Raw genomic sequence first — 27,830 nt, 5'->3', positions numbered from 1 at the left:
TTCCTTCCTGGTTCCCTCCATCATCGTCTCTCAAGCAAAGGAGAGAGTTGTTTGTATCCAAATTAACTCGTACTCTGCTTCACCATATCCACCTTCGAGACCTCCTTGGAGCACTGCTCCTTAAGCTCTCTGTTGTATCAGCATCACGCAGTTAAAAGTGAAAAAACATATAACATAACTCATATATATACTGCTGTAGGTGGGAGATCCTCTGTCAGGTCTCTTCCAGTTGAGAGCTATAGAGAGAAATCAGCTGGTTTAATAAGTATGAAACAGAGAAGTAAGTGTATATTGAAAATAATTCATCCACAAAAGAAGAAACTTAAAGGAATTTTGAGCTAATTACATGCTCTATTTCCAGATTGCTATAGATGAGGAAGAGTAGCTGATGAAGTTGCTCAAGGGCATGTTCTTATGATAAATTAAATCAAGAAAGTAGATAACAGAAAATTAACCTCAATTTAAATCTGTGTTTGACAAGTACTCATGCACAGAAGCAATTAAAACTTAGATCAGCTTAAATTGTAGCTCCTCCATGGCTGTAGCAATTCGGTGCTCATCACTACATTATCTCCCTCAGTTTGGTGCAATGTATATGTGCCCAGTATTCCCCTGCTACAAGATTTGGAGTAAACAAGCTGGAATCATCTCTTCCAAACCAAGGAGAATTGGGGAATGAAGGCTCATAGAGAACTCTCAAAGCTATCCCACCAAATACATTTTTTTTTTTTTTTTTTTTTTTTTTGTGAAGGAGCTTTAAGGAGAGTCATAAACTCCAGGATAAAAAAGATTTGAAGAGATATAACAAGATAGCACTGATGACTATAGAAGGCAACAAATAGTTTTTTTAAATGCTTAACAGCAGTAACTCAGCTGTAGACCCAAATTAAATGAGCAAAAAAAGGTAACTGTCTAGCTACAAAAGAACAGTTGGAACAATAGGAGTTAATACTTAAAATATAATTTATAAAATTTTTTAAAGTTACTAACAAGAATATTGCTACAGTATTAAAATGCATAATACTTAGGTGAGGTACTTAGTATTTAGGTTTATCAGAATGGTGACAAAAGGGAACATACCTTCCTACCCATACTGGGAAAACTAGACAGCAAGGAGGGAATAGATTCTTACATACAGAGTGTGGGTAGAAGTTTTAATTTTTTTAACAATTTAATTATGAAACAAACAAACAAAAAAAAGTTTAAGAGGTTAAGAATGATTGTCGGCACCTTAAAATATTCCTTATCTTTAGAGGGATTATTTGCCTGTTTGTCTTAAGTAAATACAGTTGATGTCTTATCTGAAAATGGTTGTTAGAAGAAAAGGTGTCAGAACAGAATGGTAAATTAAGCAAAAACAAATGACCCAAAGAACAGAAACATTCATTCCAGGGCTCTGCAGGAACATAAGAATGAAATGGTTGTGCAGCTAACAGAAATATACAATGTCCCATTAGTCTGGTAGGAGCCTGATTCTCTCACTGGTTCTAACCTAATTTCTGTCACAGAACAAAATGTTATTTACTTGCTGGTTACAAGGTTTTCTGAAAGATCATGCTTAACAGTGATTATTTTAGTGACCACTCTACTTAGTCTAAGGAACTCTTTTCCAGTTACATGAATATTTCCTATTTCCTGCTGGAAAAGATAAAGTAAGTCTGTACTTAATCTTTTGAAGAAAAGGAGTTCATATAACAATAACTTGGGTTCTACTGGTAAAAAGCAGAATATCTAGAATAGCCTCCACTAGGCAACCCATTTTGCAAGAAGTTGGACTAGATGACCTCCAGTGGTCCTTCCATCCCCTGTGTCTCTTCGATTTCACTTAAAGAGCAGTTTTTTCACTGTAGTTTATACACCATCTAACAATTTACACTTGACACAAATCTGATCAATTAAAAAGGTAACATGCTAGATTTTGTACAAAAAATACACAGAACATAGACATTTAAATAATATAAACTCCAAGAAATTGTATGGCTTCATTTTCCATGTGTTCCTGATGTAAAAAAGAGAAGTTTTAAAGACTCATTTTAAAATTGAAAATACTTCTTCAGCAGAACTGCTGCTATTGTTCAATTAAAAATATCTTGCCATTTCTTGGAAGCTTCCTTAGTTTTTTAAAGTTATCAGTTATGTGAAGTACAGAAAAAACTAATGCTTCTCTCTTTATTTAATTTTTATATGCAATTAATTGAGGTAGGCCAAAGAGAAGAATTAACTTCCCTGAGGTTCCTGAGTAAGCCCCTAGATCTGGGTAAAGACTCTTTTATCATCTTCTAAGGGTTATGGGTTTTTGTTTGTTTGTTTGTTTGTTTTTTCACTTTTGCGGTGTTTTAAATGCATGTGTAGATGTGCAATCTTTCTTTTTTCTATGCAACATAAAGTAGCGTGTGAAACACTTCTCTACCAATATGAGACCAAAGCATTATGTAGCACAATTAAAAACATCTTCATTTTCTCCGTGGAATAATTTAAAATTAGTTTTCAAATTCAAGTTCAGAGAACTGTACATAAGCTGACAACATTCTGGTAGATCATCACAACATCATTTTTGTAATGACAGCATATTAAAAAAAAAAAAGAACTGTAACTAAACTGCTCATAAAAACTGAGTATAAAAATATTATTTTTAATTGCTGCTCCAAACCCAGATTTTAATACTCAATTCATCACACTTAATCCATTTCAGAAATTTCAAGTAAAAGGATATTTGTCTACAATAGTGAAAAAGTTTCCTTTCTGTTCCTGCAGCCATTTGAAAGTGAAAAGCCTAGACCAATTCATCAATATTTTCCTGCTTTAGGAACAAGCAATCCCAAATAATATCTGCCATTTCTGCCATTTTGGTTCCGTTCTCATTAACAGCAACATTATTTTCTTCTCTGTCCCTTTCAAGTTTTAAATCCTCTCTTGATCGAATTTATGTAAGCTAAATTCTAATTTGAACAACTACACCAGAATAAAAATGCTATAAAATAGTTCAGTTAAAAGTTTATTCTGATTGTCATCAGGTTTATCTGCAAAAAGATTTTCCATAAATTTGAGAGTATCACTGACAAGTACACCTCAAAAGCCATGTTTTTATAACTGTAATCTGATTTGCTTTGTTATGCTTAATCGTGCTTTTGTACTATTTTACAGATGTAGGGAATACAGCTCCTCAATTTAAACAAACGCTCTTGATTTTTGTCCAGAAAAACAAAACAGATTCTGTTGAGAAATCTACTCTTTCTAGCTGTGTAGAAATGGTGCTCCATTTACTGTTTGAGAAGTCAGGCTCTGATATTGTAGATTAGGTGTTCTTTTCTGTTACAAAGGGTAGACAGAAACCTGCCCTACAGGTTGTTGCAGCATGTTTCACACAAAGCTTTGTTTTGTTACAATTTTCAGAATTAATCGGAAACTTGAAACTTTTGCTGAGAAAAGCCTGCTCCATTATTTACCCTTCTCAGTCTTGATTGTGCAGGCTGCTAATCCATACAACTCTTACCAGACACTGATGTGGATGGCTGTTGAAATACTGCACATTTTCCAAAGGTTTAATGGCTCATACTGCATTCATTTTAATACCTTATTATAGTGCCTGACTTAAGTTATGGTTTTATGGTGTTATCTGATAATTTAAAACCTGAACCCAAAATGTTGGCTCGGAAAAATGAATTAAAACAAGTCAAAGTTATCTTAACTACTTTCATTTTTTGTTTTCATGACCATAATCTTTGTTTACAAAATTTTTACAGGAAAAAATATCCAGTATCTAAGTGTTAAACTCAGAACATAAAATGATATTTCATCTTCATTTTTTCTAAAATCAAGAGAGGCTAATAAAATCATGCTGTTCTGCTTTAATTTTCAGACTACAATGAGAAAATCATTTAGTTAAATTCCTTTTTCTGCTGCTAAGATCACTATGTTAACACAATATTCAGAGAGATCTGTAAAGCAATTACTACTCTATTTTATCAGTGGGGAAACTGAGTTAGAGAAAGGTTTTTATGGCCTAGGCATGACTTAACATAAATCAACTGTAGTGCTAAGATTAAGGCAGAAGAATTAGTAAATATCAGATGTCAGCCCAGGTCACCAGGGCACATATTTTCCATGTTGCAGAATTATTTTCTTGTAAATTACAGCGTTGGGCAATACTGTAATTATGCACAAAACACATTAGGACAAAAAAAAAAAAAAAAAAAAAAAAAGGAATACCACCAATAATATTCATTGAAGCAGCCATCCACTTGGGTCCTGGTTCTCTCTGAGCCAACATTGTACTGCTTGGACAGTAGTGTTTGAGATAATCAAGCCCTTATAGTATAGCATAAGGACTAGTTCTTATAGCAGCCTCAGAATCCCTCACTAACTTCAGTAAGTCTTTGTATTAGTGCAGAGATTAATCCATGTAGAACTAATTGCAGGACTGGAGCCGAAGTAAGAGACTGGTTTAGCTCTATTTGCTTGTTATCCAGTTGTCAAAATGTAGTGCTCATTAAGTGAAGAAACAAAGGGTCCAGATGGATTCTTTATGTCTGAGAAATGTGTTTCCCATATAAAAAGAAAATAATTAGTAGCACTGCAGAGGAATTTAAAATCTTAAAAGAAGGAAATTTTAATGCAGGTCTTCTGGGGCCCTTCTGCACTTTATGGTTCACTTTCATTTATAAAATCATTTGTACAAAATGCACTTTGACTTCCTGAGTCCACAAAAATGAATGAGGCTAAAATGAATGTCTTTCAGTCCCACCACTCTATTCCACTGTGTGATCTCCATGCTTTGTTCCACTTGTATTCTTAACACTTTTCTCTTACCCCTTAACACTGGGATTTTCTGTCCTACACATTTCCAGACACTTGTAACTTTCCCAGTCTTCCACGTTTCCCAGCAGGATGGTCAGACAGATACAGGTTACTAACATGGGAGTTATAGTTGTTTTCTCATGCCAAAAGATGGCAATAAGCTAGTGTAGGAGGCATAGCAAAATATTTTAGCTGATAAAATTTTGGGATGAAGATATCTGCTGCATGAATTTACAAATCTAAAATCTTATTTAAAAAACAAAAATAAGCAGAAAGTGATCAGGAACTGCAACTAGATGCTATGCTCTGGCATCTGCAGTACCTATCCAACTTCTAGGAAGTTTCATGAGGGAACTAGAATGCTCTGCTGCCCTTTATCTGAGGATGCAGTTCCATGAAAAGTATCAGGATGTCTGAGTATGCCTGGCTGCCAAAAAACTTCAGTACCACTCTTCTTCAAGGCACATTCCTACCTGTTTCCTTGTGGAGCTACCAACATTTGTGCAGCCATGCAAAAATATTACCTCAGTAAATAGATCTGGAAGAGAGTAAAATGAATAATTTCTGCAAATTGAATTAACTATCTGATTCAACTTTCTATACAGCCACAATTAGCCCAAATGCTAGTAATGTACAGTGGGCAAGAACAGGTTGCACAGAGATGTGGTGGATGCCTTCACAGAATCACAGAATCACAGAATTGTAGGGGTTGGAAGGGACCTCCAGAGATCATCCAGTCCAACCCCCCTGCCAAAGCAGGTTCCCTACAGCAGGTCGCACAGGTAGGCGTCCAGGCAGGTCTGGAACATCTCCAGAGAAGGAGACTCCACCACCTCCCTGGGCAGCCTGTTCCAGTGCTCCGTCACCTCACTGTAAAGAAGTTCTTGCGCACATTTGTGCGGAACTTCCTATGCTGCAGTTTCTGGCCGTTTCCCCTTGTCCTGTCTCCACTCACCACTGAAAAGAGTCCGGCCTTGCCATTCTGCCCCTCACACCTTAGATATTTATAGACCTGGATCAGGTCCCCTCTCAGTCTTCTCTTCTCAAGGCTGAACAGACCCAGCTCACTCAGCCTTTCTTCATAGGAGAGATGCTCCAGGCCCTTCACCATCTTCGTGGCCCTCCGCTGGACTCTTTCCAAGAGATCCTTGTCTTTTTTGTACTGGGGAGCCCAGAACTGGACGCAGCACTCCAGATGAGGCCTTACCAGGGCAGAGTAGAGGGGGAGGATCACCTCCCTCGACCTGCTGGCCACGCTCTTTGCAATGCACCCCAGGATGCCGTTGGCCTTTTTGGCCACAAGGGCACACTGCTGGCTCATGGCCAACCTGTCATCCACCAGGACACCCAGGTCCCTTTCCGCAGAGCTCCTCTCCAGCAGCTCATCCCCCAACCTGTACTGGTGCATGCAATTATTCCTCCCCAGATGCAAGACTCTACACTTGCTGTTGTTAAACTTCATCCAGTTTTTTTTTGCCCAGCTCTCCAGCCTGTCCAGGTCTTGCTGAATGGCGTGTCAGCCAATCCTCCCAACTTTGTATCATCAGCAAACTTGCTGAGGGTGGCCACTATCCCCTCATCAAGGTCATTGATGAAGATGTTGAACAAGACCGGACCCAGCACCAACCCCTGAGGAACACCGCTGGTTACAGGCCCCCAACTGAACTCTGCACTGCCAACAACAACCCTCTGCACTCTGCGCCTTGTCTTTGAGCCATCCATGGTCAAACTGTACTGTGCTTTGACCAACCTCATCTGGTTAAAGAAGTCCCTGTTCACTGCAGGGAGTTTGAAACAGGTGACCTTTAAGGGTCCCTTCCAATTCAAACTATAAACATGGAGTCAGGAGTGGGAAAGGATAGCTGAGTTTCATCATCTGTATGAATAAGGAGTGTACTAGATACAGAAGTGTGCTGCTTGGCTGGATATAGAAAGCCTACATCAGATAGGTACAAAGCCATTTAATGCTCAGTAAATTGTAATGAGTAACGTTGATTAACCAAATAGTTAACCAAATAAGCGTTGATGCCAGGTGGAGGATGAAATCTTAGAAATTCCAGCTGTGAACATGGGACAACCCATGGTTTCCATTTGTAAATATACCTCTAGCATTACTTGTCCACTCCCAGCAAGATGAATGAATTCAGACACTCCCTCACCCTACAGCTTCAGGTATTAAAACCTGCCACTTAGTCATCCAGAAAGGCCCTCCCACTTGATTAGCTGCTGCTTTGCAAGTGCCTAAATGTCTGAAGGCAGGCACTATAAAGCTACTCACATCCTGGTGCTGCTTTGCTGTTTGAAGGCCTAACCACAAGGGGATTCTCAGCTCATCTCCTGGTTATCTCATCCCATCTGAAGCATGTGTACAGGATCAGGTCCTACAGAGAAGACAGGCATGGACAAGACTTCTGAAGGCTTGTGGCTAGCATGCACACGATTACATTCAGAATCCCTGAAGTCAAGGAACAGTAGTAACGACAGTTTCCTTTTCATTAACAGTCAAGATTACCTTTTACATAAACCCAGATTATATAAAATAGTAATGAAAATAACGTTCTGAATCTGTAAAATGTAGTTCACTGCCTCCAGAAGAACTACTCATACAGATGGTTGATATTTGAGATTGGAGTGTAGTCTAGAGCACAAAAGCTGCATGTTTTATAATTTTCAGATTTGTCAATTACTGTACAACTACTTATACTCAGATGTTACTACTGCTTCAGAAGAGTAAATCATGACAGCTTTTCTCTCTCTACAGGTGTAATCCTTGGATTTTCTCTCCGATCATATAAGATGAGCTATCGGGAAGTCAAATACTTTTCATTTCCAGGAGAACTACTCATGAGAATGCTGCAAATGCTAGTCCTGCCACTAATTGTATCCAGTTTAGTTACAGGTAAAAATAATTTGTTGTTATTAATTTTATAAAGATGCACCACACACCAAATAACAAAAAAATGAGTCTATTCTAGAGATCTTGTAGCAAAAGTTTTGATGATGTTTTCTCCAGTTCCAAGACAACATAACTGTATGTTACTATACGCAGCTGCTGTGAAGTTGAGTCTTTTTCTCCTACATTCTGAAGAAGTGTTTTCTTCCACAATGTCCTATTATTCAAAAGAGAATAAGTCTCAGAAAAATGTTTCCAAGACGCAAGAAAATTCCAACTATTGATTGAGGTCAATAACCTGTGAGATTTATACGTAAAAAATTTATTTCCTTTAACAGATTAAAAAAAAACCAATAGGCGATATATAGATTATTTGGAAGAAACTTCCATCAGTTCTGGTTTTCTTTGCTCAGATTAGCAGCTCTGTTAATCTTCTTTACTAAGCTGCTCCCTCAGGTAGAGATGTAATAATTTATTTAATAGAATCATGTACACCTTATCAATCTACCCATTTCATGGAAGATGTAACATTTCTCAAGAAATGTTGATGATGCACCTGTGATATGTTTATAGAATCATGGAGTTATAGAATGGTCTGGTTTGAAAAGGACCACAGAGATCATCTAGTTTCAACCCCCCTGCTAGGTGCAGAGTCGCCAACCACCTGACTAGGCTGCCCAGAGCCACGTCCAGCCAGCCTTGAATGCCTCCAGGGATGGGGCATCCACAACCTCCTTGGGCAACCTCTTCCACTATATCAACACCTTCTGTGTGAAAAACTTCCTCCCAGTATCTAACTTAAACATCCCCTGCCTCAGCTTAAAACTATTCCCCCTTGCCCTATCACTATCCACCCTTGTAAACATCCTTTCCCCTCCTGTTTTATAGTCTCCCTTCAAGTACTGGAAGGCCACAATGAGGTCTCCCTGGAGCTTTCTCTTCTCCAAGCTGAACAAGCCCAGTTCCCTCAACCTTTCCTCATAGGAGAGGTGCTCCAGCCCTCTGATCATCTTAGTGGTCTTCCTCTGGACCCTCTCCACAGGACACACGTCCTTCCTGTACTGGGTGTCCTAGGCCTGGACTCAGTACTCCAGATATATATTCTGGTAATAATCTAAAGAAAGAAAAACAAAGACTAAGCAACTCAGTGATGCAGCATGGAAAAAAAATACCACATACTATTCAGCCTTTGGGCCCACACACCCAGTGTACACACAGTTCATAAGGAGACTGAAAACTTAATGCATGCTGAAACTAGAGATAAATGTATGGATCTTGTATTGGAAACTATGACAATTTTTAGTCCCAGCCAGTGTATATTCTGTTGCTCAAATCTGCTTACTCTCTTGTCCCTTTCTCCTGCAAATCTCTTCAGGTTGCACAAGCATTTACAAAAGAACTATTAAAAGCGAAAAGGGAGAGAGATTTACCCTTCCTCAATATTAGTTGAGATTCATGCTGTTGCTTTTGTTGATCCAGTAAGACAAGAAATTTGGTAGAATTCACTCACTTGCAAATTCCATAGAAGTACTTCGTTCAGGTACAGATCTTCAGATGCAGAGTCACAAATGTCAGAGGGAGTCATCTTGCATTAAAACAAGCTCATTTTGAGTATCTCCAGGTCTCCATAGGGATTTGTCAAAGCTTCCAGCTAATTCTAGTCTGGAAAGAATCTTCCATCTCTATATTCAAGCAATACCTTGATTGTTTGTTTGTTTGTTTATCTATTTATTTATTGTAAAAATCATTTAAATTTTTATATTTTTGACAAAAAGAATTGTTGTCTATCTAGGAAATTCACCTAATTATCGTGCAAATGCCTTACAGTGCTCAGTGGAATGGTCTTAGAGTTTCCCTTTAAAGCAAGAACATTTATTATTATTAGGGTGAACTACAGTAGTGGTGAACTACAGTAGTAGTGTACTAAAATTTTAGTGTACTGTGAACTACAGTCAAATTTCTTTAGAGTGGAAGGGAATAATCACAGAAAACTCAATGCATTTTGAAAGGGTAGATTTCATTCTGCTAAAAGAATTCTTAAAGACAACATTATTATGTTCTTTTTTGTTGTATACTACCAGAAATTTCTCAGCTTGTTGCTAAAAACTCCAGAAAAACTCTTTTCTACAATGGACAGTACTTCATTTAGTGCAAAAATAGTTTTAAAACATAAAGATGCTCTTATATATTTGATGCAGAACTCTCACAGTCATGTAAATACAAAGGTATTCTTCAATAACTAAATAACAAACTATAACATTTATAGTTATACTACTATGCAATAGCATAAACACTGTTGGCTTTTTTTTTTTTTAATATATTATAAGCTAATTCACTGGAGAAAAGTCTTATTCTTCTCAAATCACTTTTACGCCACTCTGTGAATCATCCATGGGCCAAATTTCTTATTTCCTGTATTTCATTTGGCAAAAGCGTAAGCGTAAGTTTCCTCCAGAGCCCTACATGCTGACAGCATAATATTACAGAGTATTATAATATAATAATATTTCTTCACACTTCAAATTATCTGAATAAATATTTTTGCTGTTGGCAGGCATGACAGTGTCTCCCAGAGGTGATGTTCTTGGTTTCCATTCATATTTATGTGTGTGCAGTTTAATTGGTTTTGAGGATGGCATCAGAATGTAAGATACTAGAAGTGTTGGAAACAGGTTCAACATAATTACATTCCTCTGTTAATTTTTTGAAAGGCGAAGAAATTAGGATAAAGGGGAAGTAATAACTACAGAAAGTGTAGGCTGTTACGTAAGTGACAGATATATGTTGAAAGTGAAGAGTTCTATGCTCCAAGTCAGCAGCTCTGACAGTCATGCGCAGACTCTCATAGTTAAAACAGGACTATAAATAGTAAAGTCAGCTCAGTCATGTTTCTTTACAGACCGTTTCAGCATTTTCACACAAGAAACAATAGAGAATCCCATTCAGAGATGTTTACTCACATTTGACTTCTGCCTTACCATTACTGTATTTGCTCTAGCAGTTTTCTCCATGAGATTTTATCTTCTGATCTATGTGTTACCAGGCATGTACCAACGCTTGCTTGGGAGAAAATTTAGGTATTTGCATACCTTTCACCGTCTTTTATTGTTTAAAGGAAAATAGGATTATATGAATATCTGTATTCTTCATCTTTTATGGTTTAGGCACAAATCCTATCCATACTCTATGCCAGTTTTTATTCTCTACAGTTTTACAAATGTCAGAACACCTAAATCAGCATTCTCAATCAGTATTTCTTACAAAGCCAAATTAAGGCATAGAACATGAGATGTAGCATAAATAGAGAAATAGAGAAAATTTCTATTATTTTATAACCAAACTACAGAAATTTTCTAATGCCTATTTGCAAATATTTTGTGCAATTCCGGTTACAATTCTGTCCTGAAATTTTGGAAGCTTGGACCACCACTTTTAAATGCAAGTAACCAAATTAAACCAAATGCATTTATTTCAGATGTATTTGTCTTTAAAATATAGAGGAGCACAAAAAGCCCAATCAAGCTGCATATTGCACAAACAAAATAAAAAACATCCTCCCCTGAAAAATACACTAGCTTAAGTCAAGCTGGGCAAGAAGGAAGGGAATGTAGAAAGAGCAATAGTATAAGCAAGCACAGATGTTGATAGCATTTACCATCACACACTATGAAAAGAGCTGACAAAGTGCAGAGACCTGTAATTTCTATATGCGGATGCCTGCTTACCTCAGACGTACATGTGATGCTCTTAATTTCAGTTCTCATTGGAGTGCAACAAATGATGATAATGCTAAAGACAAGTAGTAAGGAATATCATAAAAATAAAAAATGAAATAAAAATCCGAAGAGACACAAAGTGACTCAAATAATTAATCAAACATAAGTAGATACCACATTTAACAGTCAAGGTGCTTTAAATTATCTATAAAGGAGCAAAGATAATATTCGGTGAAGCAATTGAATACATATTCAATTGTTGCAATGCCAGGTTTTGCCCAAAGAAATTTATGGATGTAAACTGTGGAAAATTAATGCTGTGAAAAAATTGTGCACCTTAGGCAAACCATGTTACCTTTTTGTACCTCTGCTTTATCCTTTCAGATGTAGTGTTGGCAAAGATTTTTTAATAGTTCTGCTAAGTAGAAGACTGCATATACTGAACATTTTAGGGAAGATATATATTTGTTCTGGCTCAGCAGGCACAAAGCATATAGCAATTCTAATTGTATCATTGTGGAGATGGAAATAAACTTGAGCAAATAAGTACAGCAAGAATGGTATGGGGCCATCCATGAGACAGTTGCTATGGAAATACAATACCCATAGTTACCTGGTAATTGTTTTAAGCCAGCCATGATGTTATCTCCAAAAATCAGACAGGCATAAATGGATCAAGGAACACACTTTTTTTACTTGATCCAACAAGAATGTATTACTCATGAAGTTAAAAATAAATTCTCCTGAAGTTAGCATGTGGTATGATGGACCTACAGTTGGTTGCAATGCATAGAGCTGCAGTACATTATCATAACCTTCCACCGAAAGCAGCTGTACTTTGTCCCTATTAAGTACATCATTCCAGAAAATACTACAGTCCTGAGTTAGAAAATTTATGAAGTTGGGGTTTACTTTTCCAGTGTTTAGCATGAGGCAGTAAATGACCTATCAAATGCAACTGGATGCAAGTTCTATTAAATTTCACCAATATAGCCTTCTTCTGGAAAAGCACTAGCACTGTCTCATTTTGATATTCACAAAGTTCTTTATGAACATATTAAATTAATAGCAGTGAACATAAAGGACAAGGCTGGGAATCCACTCTTGCCTAGTTTTGTGGAAGAGGAAGATATATTGCATGAAGACTCCAATTAGTCCTGGTGATCTCCTGTCAATTCAGTGACAAGTCTACTATGGAATAAGTACTGTCATTTACTATAAGGTTCCAAGTGTTGTCTGCTCTCAGCAACAAATATATCAGTACGAGGAGTTTCTCCTTGATTTCTGTATGTAGAAAAATTGATTTAATTCATACTAATATTCTACTGAGTTTTAGCACAGCATCAGAAGGTTTCCACAGAGAGAACAAATGCAATCAAGCCAGCATTGTCTTTTTTCCAGGGAGAAAAAGGAGATGTTAAGAGTAATTCATTCTAGCAGAGCAGACCTATAAACATCTCAGGTACTCAAAGAACAGATGAAAGCCAAAAGTATTAGCAAAAATCAATCTCCCACTTCCGTGTCTCAGTTTGAGAAATGTATTCCTGATTCAGGTCTAATAGTTCATACATGGCACTTAGAAAATTAGGCAGTGTTTGTTCAATTTACCAGAACAATAAATCTATTTTCCAAAATCTAATTTATTTTTTCTTAATTATTCCAGAATTTGCTCATTTTTGTATGTCCTAGAGAAATTATTTCAGAAATCAGAACAATCAATGGGAAATTTTGTACTGATCTTAGTTGATCTTAGTTTTTTTCCAACAAAAGAAAGAAAACTCTCACTTTGATTTGTGTATCTCCAAAGTCAAGACTGACTTAAAATATGGCCATGCGAGTTATTAAATTTATGAAGACCCATTCATCTTTTAAACAGGATCCCTTGTAAGAATAAAGAAACAACTGAAGAAATATTACATTTGTGTTCTGTACAGCTCCAAGTTCTGTAAAAATTTTGCCTCAGATTGATATATCTGTAATATATTAGGGCCAACAGCAGCTAAAAATCTACAATTGATTTGTTAAAAAAAAGCATTTTTTCTCATTTTTCATAGAAGTAAAAAGAACAACCTATAACATCGTATTTTCAGTGTCTGTATTACTGTTTAAACCAACTGTTTATCAGTTGTTATCTATAGCTTCTCATGATCATTAGACAGGCAGTAAGAAGTAAAAAAAGCTAGAACCCTCTTATACACAGGGAACAGGGGCAGCACGAATTTAATTATTATGTCATGTAATTCTAAAAAAATTTGGACAAAAGCTCTCAGCAGTTACAAAAGCAGCAAGGTAGTTATGTTTTGGAAAATCAGAAAAGAAGTTGCAAACTACTCAAAACCTAGAAGCAGCAATACATAATATTTGTAAGACTGACACTTGTGATGATGGTCTCACTTCTCAACACTTTTGCAATAGGAATTATCCTGAATCAATCTTCACAAGAGCCTGAGGGAGAAAATCCAAGTGAACTCTGATGCCATTAAAAAAGAGAAGTCAATAACAGCAGAAATGAAATTACTGCATATAATGTTTCTACCTACAGTAAAATTTGCTTATATCTTAAAAATAAAATTCAAGCATGGTAAACAGCATCCGACACTGGAAAGTAATAAGAAGGGAAGTTTTGGAAGTATTATTTTCTGCAAGCAGTATGCACAAACAGGAAAAGTCTTCAAAATTAAAGTCTGTAACACTTAAAGAAAGTTAAATTAAAACGAACCTCTAAAATAATTTAACTTTGGTAATAGCACTTACCTAGAGGATGATTTAAATTTCACTGAAAATACAGATTTTCTCAATGGATCATTATTTCCAGTTGTTTCACAAAATACTGTATAACCAGTCATTACATGCTGCCATTCATTTTGCATTCTCCATGGATTTCCAGTTGAGCTGATGATAGGTAATAACCTCCCATCCATAAAGGCTCTGTTTTGATTTTTTATCTTACTTCAAATGCATAACAACAGGAGTTATCTTGCTGAAAGGCGAGTTGCTGCAGAATAAAAAGCAAAAACAATTTGAAAGAACTTGTAACAATTAAAACACCTTACTTGAGCACTGATGGACTGTGTCAAAACCACACTGACTCTTTATTAATATTTCTATGTCCATTTATTTCCTATTCCCATCAAAGGTGCAAGGACTGAAAATACGTTGGGGACAAATTATAATAACTTTTTTTTAACTTTTATACAAACAGATTTATACTGGTTACAGAAATAAAAACACACTATACTTGAAAAGTAAAAACCACAACAATATCATTAAATGTAAAAGTAGCTGCACCAGATTATAAACAAGTCTCCTAAACAGTTTAGGCATTAGGACACATAGAGCTAGCATTTTATTCTTGATAGTGAAGACTGAAGCTGTAAAGAATAGTGTTTTCAGTAGTGAATTACTGCGATAAAATTGCAGATGAACGGTGCCGAGTGCAACGTAATACACCTGGGAAAGGCAACCATACTACAGCTATACTACACCTAATCATTTGTTCTTAATTGGCCATCAGTATACAGGAAAGAATTTTCAAACTTGCCATGAACAGTACGTAGCAAATGACAATGCATACCAGTGTTATACAGTTCAGTGAAATACAAGCAGGGATTAAACAGACTACAACTTTTTGGCTTGGAAAAGATAAAACGGGTGGACGATTGCCATAAAACTCTACAGAAATTATAATCATTTTCAGAGGCTTAAATGGAGTACTTTTTATATCTTATACTGACTTTTCATAATAAAGGAAATGTGAGGTGTTCAATTAAATTGATTGGGAGCACATTATAATAATGCTCTTTTTCATACCATGCAGAATTAAATTGTGCTCCACACTGACACAAGCCATTCAACCATTTTGAAACAAAGCTGGAGAGCTCAGAGATGCAGTCATTGTTGACTATTAACCCTGCAGCTTTTGTTTTCCTACTTCTTTCACCTCATTACCTGTGGCTTGAACACTGTGATCTCAATCCCCAATTCTTATGCATGAATATAACACAGCTCCAACATGTTTACTTCCTTGCTAGTTTGCCTCTGCTTTAACAGAGATAACAGAGATTAACAAAGATAATTGCTACAACCACTCATGAAGACCAGAAACATCTAAACAGTCAAGAACATTCCTTTAATCAATAATGTTTCTGAGGGTGCATTTTGGGGACACAGGAACACTACTGGGAGTACTTGCACACCAGGACGAGTAACATATATCATCCTTTCACCAGAGCTGTAAAATCTGACAGACACAAATTACTTCCTGAATCACTGCATTAGCTGCTCAGGTCATTGCAGAAAGACCCACTGCAAGCTAAGTCCTTTGTGCATAAGCAGAAGGTTTTCAGCTCTCAGGAAACTGTAATGCAATCATCATGCTTTCTACCGTTGTTTTCACTCCTTATTTTTCTTTTTCAGTGCATTAATAGTGAGCAATTCTTGATCTTTAATGAATTATTTTGATTAAATTCTCAAATGTAATTTCTGGATCTGTTATATGGTGATCTTCAAACATAACTATCTGTTATAAAATTCTGTAAGACAGGATGATCTTTACTGGAGGCAGTTATTGTCTTTTGATAGCACTGCTGGATATCCCACCTGAATTCTGAGCAACTGCGAACTAGGGATATCACTATGCACCATAGGAACTACAAGACTCAAACCGTGGGTCTGTGTTCCAGTAAAGTATTTGATTTTCTGGAAGATGAGGATGATTGCTCTGTTAGTAGTTTATCATTCACTGGTATTGGAGAGTGAGTAAGGAAAAAACAGAGAAACTCAGAACAGAAATTTCTAACTGAGGAAATATTTTTTGAGATTAAAGAGACAGCAACATCTGGGATTTGAGCCTCATGGAGCAGATTATGTGTCCTCTTCAATTCCTCCCACCCAGGTGCTCCTATTTCTGCACATTTTTTTTTTTTACTTCTTCTTTATTGCTGCAATGTGTATATTCTGCAGTCTCCAATTCAGCTCTTTAGAAATGAAAGCAACAAAACATAAACGGTACTGTTGCATATGGAATTAAGATCATCACAGAAGATAGCACTGCCAAGTATCTAAGAACTTGCTATTTTTTATTGCTATTGTTGCTAGGAATATCTTTCCAGTTGCCTCATAGTTCCTTTTCATAGCAGATAACTTTTTGCAGATATGTGAAACACAGTGTGATATTTTTTCCTTATTCATCTGTTGAAATGTTTCACCAGATGTGACTGAGGCAGACATGAACACAGCTAAATGTTTGCTGAAACATGGAGTCTCCTTACAGAACTGTCAGCCTGTTTTAATTGGGTGGAAGGTCTCGTGATGTCAATTTTTCAGGCTCACAGACTGATCTGGTTTTCTTCACGTCAGTCAATCCAGTGTGCAACTCAGTGTTGTTGCACTGCTCAAGCTTTATGCAGAACTCACACATCATTCCATCAATCCCAGAAATCACTATTTTGGTTTGGTTTGGTTTGGTTTGGTTTGGTTTGGTTTGGTTTGTTAGTTGGTTTAATTTTGGTCATGGTTATTTCTAGGCAGTGTTAGATTTGGGTAGTTCTGGCCATATTCTGCAACTTCTCTGCACTGCATCAGTCAGGAACCACTCTGATAACACTTTTCCCCATTCACACAGTGTCCTTCTCCTTTTATTCTCTAGATCTCTCTGATCTTGCCCAGGTTTGACTGAATACAGTGAGATCACTGATACACAGTGATACAGCAGTGTCAATTACATTCACCTTAAAGCCTCGTCGGCCTGCCTCTGGAAGGTAGCAAGTACCATTTGAATTCCAGAAGTGGAGAAAAAGAAATTCTTGTAGGCCGTTGATAGTTCTCATAGCTAGCTGGCTTTTCTCAGAGCTTCCCAGGTTAGCACTGGTGGTACATTTAGCTTTTCTCTTCTCAGCAGAGAGTTTGTCAGTGCAAGACATAGTCCTGCCCTCTGGAAGGAGGACATGCACAGTTCATACAAACATGGACCACTCCAAGTTTGGTACAAGTATTGGAACAGGGAAGATTTGTATTTAACTGTCACTTGCTTCTGCTGAGAAAGCACTTGTGTTTTGCAAAATGGTAAGAGAAGCTGCTGGGACTCTAAACTCTTAAATCTTGATTACTCGGCAAACCAGATAAAAATGTCCAATGTATTTCTTCTGTAGATATTTTCTTGAAGAGACTTTTTACTCCACAGGAGTCTATCAAAACTAGCTATACAAATGATGGCCTACAAAGGGAAGTAAAAATTATTAGGGCACAGAAAGATTTGTGAAGAAAAACAAAAGAAGTTTATTTATGTTGCCACATGGGAAGTCAGAAGATAAAATCTCTTACAGTTTTGAACAATTGAATAGCAATTCAATTTTAATTCTGAGTATGAATATGGGAATAAAGAAAACTACAGAGCATTCAACTCCAGCATCTCTAGAAGCATTCAGGTCTTAATGTCATTTTTAAAAACTCATCTTTTATGGAAATGAAATATCTAAGCAAATTAATCTATATGTGAAGAAAAACTCAAAAGTATATTCTGACCATATTTCAAAAACTCAGCACTCAGACAACAAAAGCACTTGATTTATAAAATGTCCATTTTCAAGTTATTCCAGTATTTGGGGAGCATGAGTTGTAACTCCTGTGTAGTTAAGACTTATTGATTCTAGTATAGTTCTTTAGCCAGTATTAATGTACACTACTTCATTGAAGTGTTTGAATGACCTCATGGATCATTAGTTGTGAATTTGCCTCAGATCAGTATGTTTTCAGGATCAGGTTTTCAGTAACCCAGAATTAAGCAGAATTTACATTTCATCAGATAACTGCGCCTTTTTGTCTTCAGATAATTGTGTCAATAGCTCTTTACTGCTGGTTGATAAGGAAAAGAAAAAATACAGCATAGTACTGTAAGTACTATAATTGTACTAGAATTAATATGCTCCCTTCATAAACAGCTCTCACTACTTGTATGCTAAGCTAAATGCTTACTTTATTCTGACGTTCACCACCCACTTCTAACTTAGATTCGAATATTTGATAATATCAGAGATTCTTCAGTGAAAATAGTTCCTTTTTAGAGCTAGAAACACAAGTTTTGGTCAAGAATTCACTTTATGAATGGCTGTTTCATCAGTGAATACATTCTTGCACTGAAAATCAGCCTTGTCCTGTATTTACAACCTCAGTACATTTTAACTCTCAAAATCTAGTTTAAAAAAAACAAAAAAGCTCAAGAATGTTAGCTTACTAAGCCTGCTGATGTCTGTCTCAAGACTAATGAATTTGTGCGAAGAACCTGCATCCATAAAGAAAACAAAGTTTTCAAATTCAAGATAGGATGTTTAATAGTTCCTTAAAAGTAAACAGGATCCTGTAGAGCATCACAGTCCAAAAATAACAATAAGCTAAAACAAACAAACAAACAAACAAACAAACAAACAAACAAAAACCCTTCTCTTTCATCTGTTTAGTTTTAAAACGGCTGATAGTTTCTCTGGTACCCTAAGCCTCTCATAGAAATTCATATCCTTAGTTCTGCCTGCAAACAGATGATGCCCAGATGGCAACTGTACAGCACTTGATTCATAGAAGCCAGAACCCTTTTTCAGCCCTATTTATTACTATAAGATCCCAGAAAAGAGATGAATAATACTATTAAAAAGTACTCATTGGTACTGTCAGGCATTCCAGAGGAAGTCTCCACTTCTTTCCAGTGCCTCCTACAAGTCTGTAAGGTGGAGAAAGACAAAGCAAAATATGTACAGCTTTGATGTTGCAAGGCTGTAACTGAATCAGTGACCCAGAGTTCAAGAGGTCAGTGAAACAAAGGAGAGAAGAGAAGGAAAACAAAAGTCTGTTCACATGAAACTCCAACTCCACACTTTCATAACAAGTTCTCAGAACAGCCTTAACATCATTACTGAACTATGAAAAAAAGTCCAAAGTATAAAGGCAATTTGAAGCGTAATCGAACTGTTGAATTCACAAATAAGATGCTAGTTTTCTCTCTGTCTTTTACCCATTAAATTCTTGGGGTAGATTTAAATTAAATCATTAGTTATTATTGTCCTACAGTCCCATAGTCTGTGAAAAGAAAGGCAAAATGCTCATGATCTCATGAATTAGAATGTTCTTATTTATTATCAAGAGATTACCTGACGGATTGGAGATGATATTTTAAATGCCTGCTATCTCATAAATTTGAAAATGTTACACCATTTTTTTTCTAATACGTTTACGTTAGGAATTCCTAACTCTGTAATACATGATTAGAGAACTCTCAGGATGTTTTGTAGATTCATTATTAATAGATGATTCAAGTTCCCACATTTTTTAAAATGTTATATGCAGAATTTTTATTAACTAATCCAAGTTACTTTGATTCTTTGGAAAAAGATGAGATAAAATACTCTAGATTGTCTAATTAGTTTCTGTTCTGCAGTTTCTAATGCAAAACATGCTGTAGATTAATGAAAGAGACAGCAACGACCAAATATGTATTTCTTTTTAACATGGATAGATAACACTATTTAATAGTGCACATTATTTGTATTACAAAAGGGAAAAAATTATTTGTATTACAATTACCACTACATAGGTATTGCCTCAAAGTCACTATGGTTTTGGTGGCAATGTCTTTCAGGACAAAGTTCCCCAAGCTGAGAAGGGGTTTTATCTAAGCTGCTGACTTGAATACTGTAGATTAACAATTAAGATATTTTTCTACTGGTTCAGAGAATGGGGTAGCAACAGCAGCATGGAGCACAGTTGAGTTATGGTACTTCAAGTGAATGCAGATAATGCTACAACTTGGAAGAGATTAAAATTATAAATGAGGTGTGAGAAGAGAAGAATCAGGGAGCAAAGTGAAGGCCCGTCAAGAATGGCTGAAGAAAACATACATAATATTGGAAAGAAAAAAAGCCAACACAACAGCAAAAAAGAAAAAAAAACATGCCTGGCAAACAGAAAGGAATGTAATAAATGAAAAAGATTACAAGAACATGTAAACACCAGCAGGATTTGTGTAACACGAACAAAAAAGAAAGCAACAGATCCGTGAGCAACTCAGAGAAATGGAAGATAAATAGGTAAAACTGCAAATAAATGAATTGCTAGCTTGAAAGCAAACTGAAAATGTATCACTTTCAGGCTGGACAGAGATAAACTAATTGGTGTTATTTTCTTTGATAAGATTTCTTAAGAATAATACAGTGTGGCTTGATTATTAAGAAACGGGAAAATAGTAGCTACTGCAACAACAAAAAAATATGCAGGATTCTTTAATGAGTGGGCTGTTGCTGCAGTAACCTCAGATTACTCCAAAATATCAAGTCTTAGTTACATATCTACAGGCAATGTCACATAATTATGAAAGTTGCCTCAACATTGCTGAATTAGCAAAGATACCTTATGGTTTTAAAAATTGCGCTAAAATTAAATAGAAGGAGAAACCCAGTGGCCGGGTCAGTACCATATGCCTCAGAAACGCACTGCTGATAGTTCAAATCTCAGTTAATACCATCCATCTTAGCAAAACTCCTTTCTAAATCATGGCTGCAGCATGAACTTAGCCAGTTTCAGACCCCAGTGGACAATCATTCAAATAAAAGACAGTACCAATGCAATGGAGTATTGTTGAATATTTTAGTAAAGAAGCCAAGAGTTGGTTTTGGCCAATAATGCTGGATCACATCTTCGGTGAGTAGATGATGCCTCTAGCATAGAGCTATTACCAATCACAAATTTGTAGATTCCTATACACTAAATCCAGCCCCATTTTGTACGCAAACATACATGTATTTAATATCTTGCCCCTCTCACTAAAGTTCATTTCATTTTTTCAGCAATTCAACAGAAGTGTCTCTACAGATATCTATTACATATTGAAGATGGAAAAGCAAATGCATTTTTGTAAGACTGCAACACTATTTACTGTTCCTTTAGGTATATCTTCAGTCTTGTACCTCTGTGCTGAAGTATGTCATACTGAGAAAAATTCTCAGTAGCAGCTAAAGTTGATCAGGAGTGCATTAGTAACAGTAAATTGTTTACAGCTTCATCATGTGGTATGCAGCAACTGTACCTTTGTAGGATATTGCTTAATAAGTTCTGTACGTAATAAAAACTTGTCTTTGAAGGGCTCCAGGCACAGTGTGCCAAAACTCAGACCTGCACTTTAGCAGATTAAATGCTTCCACATGTATTTTGAGATACAGTTTTTATGGATCACTAAGTAATGTGCTTAGCATCATTCAGAAGGGAAAGGCATCCTTGTAAGTGGCATTTTGCCAGAACACATCGCAGTTTGTATTTAAAGTAGATATTTTTTGGCAACATGATCAGATTAAGTGAGAAGTGGTATTTTCATCCTTGGGGAACAGAGTAGAGGTCTGTTACTATAAAGGTGGTAGTTACTGGTGTATTTACTTCAGTCTTGTAACAATACGTCCAGACATAACTTACCATATTACATTATGTTTTTCCTCAAGCAAATTCTATGTGCTTATTGTTTTACTCATGGTACAGAAAATGAGCAGCTTCATGCCCAACAGAAGAATCTAATTTTCAGGGAAATTTGGTCAAAAATCTGGACCTGAAATTATGTCTTTTTAGAATCGCACTGTGCAGGTAGTAGCAGTGTTTTGTTACCAAAAAAATGTGAACTACTATTTTCTGTGTTCCTGAGTCTCTGATTCTTGGCTTGAATACAGTCAGTCCTTTGTACTGTGTTATTACAATGAGGTAACCAAAGAAAGAGAGTCTTGGTTTGAGACTGTCAGCTGTTACTAATCACTGCTCCATGGCTTGCTGTGAATCCCTGCTTACTTCTCCCTCCTGCTCTGCTTAGCACACATAAAGAAGATAAATTACTCCCTAGTTTCCCTTCAAAAAGCATATTGTTTGGCACATTCCAATACTGTGAGCAAAAGATGGAATAATGTGAAGAGTTAAATGGGCATCTAAACAGGCCCACAGCAGGCTTCTTCTGAGGCAGATGTGAGTTTCAGGAAATGTCCTTCTCTAAACAAATTCTGGTATCTTGAAACCCTGAACGGTAAATCAGTGGCAGTCTTCAGGATAGTACAGCACATTCCCACAAGAGGTTTTCTTCACTAATACACATATCACTGATGTACAGTAAATGCAGTATTTCAGTACTAGTTATGTATTTTGTTTTAGTGGAGGCTGTGATACATTGATGTCTATGTATCATTTAGCAACAACCTTGCTAAACAAGTCTTGGGAGGACCTTGATTTCCCTGCCTTCAATGACTAGCACTGTCTGAAGACTTTTAAAGAAGGAAAATGAAGTTATTTGTGTAGTATTTGTGAAAAAATTCTGTGAAAACCACCTCAGTAAGAGCAGTGAAAGACTGGAATAACCTACCTTGAAGACAGCTAAAGTAAAAATAGCAACTGATCTGAACTTTAAGCTAAATTAAATTCTGACCAAGACATTACAGTGTATTTGCCAGCTATATCAAAGCACTATGCTTGATGTCCCAGGCAATAGTTTTCACCAATGACAGTTTACTGTCATTTTTCAAAAAGACAAGATAACAATTTAAGCCAGCTGCAGTGAAATTAAGCATTGTGTCATTCTGTTAAAATGAATGTATTACACAGAGGCAGCAGTATCAGTGATGACTGACAACAAAAATTTTTCATTATTCATGGTTAAGTGACAGGTACAGATCCTGCAAAGCCACTGGAGTTTGCTTGAGCTTCTATAACGCACAGCAAGTTATGTTCTTTCAGTTTCTCATTGTGGTTTCTCAAGCATACTCCTAGTAATGATGTAACTGTTAGAAGAGCAAGGAGGATGAAGGCCAATAAACCATGGTCAGTTAGTAACCATTTTCCCTTGACAAACGTTAGAAAGGTAAGGAGGACATTTGCAGCTTGCAACACGTTATACCTATTTGCTAGAATATTTTTGTACTGTCTCTGTCAAGAGGCACTGGACTAACAGGAAGAGATGTTTGATTTGCATCACTGTGTTACTGCCTGTGCAAAAGCTTCCAGAATCATGGGGAATCAGTGGTCACTGATTGGTATCCAGTGCCCACATTCAGATATAATTCAAAGCAACTGTTGTATGAATACCAGCAATAAGTATGCATGGTGTGATTAGGTTTGCATTGTATACAACATTTCTCCTTGCTGCGGTGATGAAGAATCCACAGAAAAAGGCACACTGTTTTACGTTAATGCTTATGTGGACTCATCATGCTTTCAAAATCCACCTTCCTGTTAAGGTCCGTGATTTCTCTGATTCATTCATGCAGTGGTATTTCTTATTAAATGTAGCAAGAATATTTTTATATCTTCAGAATGGCTTATTTTGATGTTGATTTTTTCTATAGTACTATAGAACTATATCATGTAGCCCAGGCTCTCCAGAGCTGTGCTGAGCCCAGGTGTTCTTTTCCACACCTTTGTTCGCTTGACCTCATCCAACTGGTGTCAGTTGTGTTCTGCAAAGTGGTGAGAGCAGAGCCAGCTGAAAGATAAGCAGGGCAAAGTGAGGAACTCTGAATGTGCTTCAGCAGCACTGCCACCACAAGCAAAAGATGCAGTCTAATAGTACAGCCAACACAAAGCAAAGGAAAACTGCTGCCAAATAGGCTGTCTTCTCCCAGACATGCCGTCCTTCTGCTTCCTTTGTACCAGGTCTGGTGTTTGTCTGATACCATCCTGAGATGATTCAGAACAACAAATTGACAGAAAAACTAATTCTACAAAGAACAAAGTAAATAGCTTTCTGGTGGCGAGGAATGGGGCTGAATTACAAAGCTGTGGGGCATGTTTGGTCCTTCTGGGGCCCCTGTTGGCCACTTAATTGGCTCATTAAATTGCATTACTGCATCCCTGCCATGGTTTTCTTTATTCATTTTGGCTTAATCACAGTCACGTAACTTTGGATCAAACATCATTGCTGACTTTCCTGAGAGATTTGTCAAACTGTCTTAATGGACAAGGCAAAAATATAAAAGCATACAATTTTCTTATTTCAATTTCCATATTCATGTAAGAATAAACTATACTGAGATCTGGGGGCAGTTTGCTCTGTTGGTTCTTCTAAAAAAGGCAGACACAGCTGTATTTCAGACTTGAATTTTATGTGTCTTCAGGAGGAAATTAGTTGTATTAATTTAATATTAATTAATTTTACCACTGCTTATAATTCCTTGAAAGTGTTACATCACTTTTTTTTCTTTTCAATTTTATTTTCTTACCAGAAGAAATAACCTGGAGCTTGGACTAATGTGGGGCCTGATCTTGCACAGGACTCAGGTGTCAAATACTGATTTTCCTTTCCTGGGAACGCTTGGCAGTTATCAGAATAAAGCTTCAAACTTAATTGTGTTAATTAAAGTCAGGCAATACTCCCGCTGTCTTTACCTAACTAATGCTCTTCCTTTTTCTTAGAATTTTTCTGTTAGAATATTTCACCATGAGCTTACACAGCCTTATTCATTTGCACAAATCCTCATCAACATACACAAAAGGGATTGTTCTCATGGTCTCACACTGAGAGTTTACTCATCACATAGTGCTTAGTAGATGTAGGGGGTCGGGAGTAGTCCTTTTAAGACTGCTTCATTAGGAGAGTGAAAGGCAACCTAAAAGAAACAAAATTAGGGCAACACTCCTGAATCAACAGTTGCCACTATTGCTGTTCCACCATAAGAGTCTTTAATAAGCAACTGCAATTTCCTAATGAAGAGACTCTAAAAAATAAACAGGAAAATAATTAACAGTGAAAAGATGTTCTATTCATAATGTTCTGTATTTAAAAACTCAGTTTGAAACATGCAAGGGATATTTATATAAAAATCTACATTAGCAAGAAAGTGCTATTAATTCAGTTCCAATAATTGATATTAAGAAAAAAAATTGAAACAATTTTAGAAATCTCCCTTTTTTATTTGCCTTGGTGAATATTTATGAGGACCAGGCAGTACAGTTGCCTGTACACGTCCATTCAGAGTTGATTATTTTATGTTTAAAATCTTTATCATACTGAGTGACAAATATTTTTAAAGTAACCAAAATTTAAATCTATCCTGGGCAACGTGATAGATTCTATTACACAAAACACAAGAATTATGATGTAGGAAAGCAAATACATAAAATCCATTTTTTCCAAAAGTTCTAAAGGACAACAAAAGGCTTTCAGAAACAGAGACTTTTTGTATGAAAAGTAGTAGCTGTTCATTTTATTTTTTTCATACTAAGGATATACACATGCATACAAGTGTACATCTGACAAATGATAAAATCACTGAAGGCTTTAGGGCCACTCCTGTGCAGTGACCGTTTTTTTAAGAGAAGCAAAATGGGTCTTGTTAGCTGCCCAGTTCTTCAGTGGTGCACTGCTTACTCTTGGAACATCTTGGGATCAGTATGCGTAAAAATAAAAATATCCCATTTGAAACTGTTAATTGGGGCTTTGTTTCAACAAATATAGTAATTAACATTAGGGACAAATTTAAATTCAAGTATACTTTGCTGATTGGGGATTTATGTGCAGAAATAAGACCTCAGTCATACCAGCTGCTGACCAGTTATCATTGAGGTGAATATAAATACTCTTTATTAAACAAGACAGACAAAACCAAACCCAAAACAACAATAAAAACCTGCACCAAGTAACCAACAAACAGCAACAACAAAACAAACCAGGTAGAAACTCTAAAGTACTGTAACAGGAAAAGTAGGTATGGGCTTAAACTCAATTCTCAGAGTTACATAGCACAAACTTATGATTTTAGGGTTAGAGTTAGGGCTAGGATTAGGATTAGGGTTGCACCAGTTACAGGGAGGAAGTGCTCTGAAGTTGGACTTCTTAGCACAGGCTCTGATTTTTGGCTTGTAGAACAATTTCTTGGAATTCTTTTCAGTAAGCAGCTCCAAAGTAACTGATTTAAATATTATCTATAGAGAATATGATCAGCATGTTTTATCTTTGATTTTCCTGAGGGGTACAGTATTTTGACTGTGTTAGTGTGCCCTAGTAAATTACAAGAGTACAGATAGACTACAGATAGTTTGCTTGCAATGTAGAGAAAATTGATATCAATTGAAGTACCTCCAGATCCATAAATTTTAGAACTCTTTTTAATTTAAACTCAGAAGTATAGTGAATATTGAATTGAAAGAAAAGTAGTAGTAGTAGAGTAGCTATTCAAGAAAATTGCTACATGATCAGCTCATGCTAATTTGGAGAACCACAATTAAGTTAGGCAAACAATCAGAGCAGTCAGATTAACAACTTAAATTTAACAAATTGTCCTAACTAGATTTTTCTTCCTTTTTCCTCCACTGTTTCTCTCTTTTTCTGTCTTTTGAAGTTACCCCACTTACTTGCTTTCATTGCGTTTCCTACATCCCCTAATACCTTTGTTAAATAACAGCACAGTGCTTTGCTTTTTGTCCTGACGCTCCAGAGAACTCTGCAACATTTTTATTTCACTCACAGTGTGACTGATTTGCACCTTATTTCTCAAGAGGGGAAAAAAGTGAGTGAAGAGAGAGGACAGGCAGGGGTTTGGGTTTGTTTGCAGTTCTGTAGACATACTCCAGCCCCCTTCTTTCTTGCTCACCCTTCATATCCACCAACACTTAAAAAATTGTTCCTATTCACACTCTGCGCGCGCACACGCTAGGAGGAATTACGGGCGCAGTGCTTGAGGTTGCCCTGACAACTTCAAGGCATCCCTGTGCGTGGGGACCAGCAGCCCAGCAGAGTTTCCCAGGCCCCTTGGGGAAGGGGAAGGAGGAAAAGAGAGGAGGTTGCAGGGTGCAGGAGCCAGCAGCCATGGGGAGGGCAGCGGCAGCAGGATGAAAGGGGCACATACATCTCCAGTGACACAATGGGAGTTTTTCTGGCTGGCTATGAAAGGACACACTGAGGGTACAATGGTCTGTGACACATGAAAGCTTTGGAGCAAACTTTATTGCTTCTCCATTAAGAACACTTCCAGAGACCCATTCAGCTCTAAGAAATCTTGTCAACATCTTAAAATATAAAGAAAACAAAAACCTTCATTTTCTCATGTTCCAAAACAGATTTTCAATATTTTTTTAGATGTTGGTGTCCTGGAAGCTTTTGAAGCTTTAGCCCTGGCAGGTACTGGGTGTTCCTCTTCAGGTTCCCATTAACTCCAGCCTGAGGGAAAGCTGCCCAGCAGCACACAGTAAGGGCTCTCTGAGACATGTGCTTGCTTCCTCCTCATATAGCTTTTCTTCACACGTGTGCCTGCCATCCCTCTGCTGCGAATGCTTCCTGCTATACACACCATCAGCAGTTAGAGCCTAAGAAGAGAGGAATTACTGTCCCCTACTTTCAGGCTAAGTCATTCATATGATAAGCAACAGCAGAAATGAGACTAAGTAACCTAAAATAAGGGGCCATGTAGTCACAGCCAGAG

The 27,830-nt window shown here is 36.8% G+C and overlaps 1 protein-coding gene across 4 annotated transcripts in view; it reads left to right on the top strand.

Annotated features, from left to right (window-relative positions):
- Window positions 1-27,830, top strand: part of SLC1A3 (solute carrier family 1 member 3) — a gene marked incomplete at both ends in the record, with an annotated part of 55,023 nt that overhangs the window by 9,808 nt on the left and 17,385 nt on the right. For 3 of the 4 annotated variants that reach the window (XM_079548824.1, XM_079548822.1, XM_079548821.1), the window contains one exon: window positions 7,559-7,696. The exons of the other annotated variant lie outside the window; for it this stretch is intronic. In XM_079548824.1, coding sequence (XP_079404950.1) covers window positions 7,559-7,696 — 138 coding nt within the window. The remainder of the gene's footprint in view (window positions 1-7,558; window positions 7,697-27,830) is intronic. 4 annotated transcript variants of the gene reach the window in all.

This window comes from Tetrao urogallus, assembly GCF_951394365.1.
Source record: "Tetrao urogallus genome assembly, chromosome: Z".
Lineage (NCBI taxonomy): Eukaryota > Metazoa > Chordata > Aves > Galliformes > Phasianidae > Tetrao > Tetrao urogallus.
This window is presented reverse-complemented; position numbering and strand designations above follow the sequence as displayed.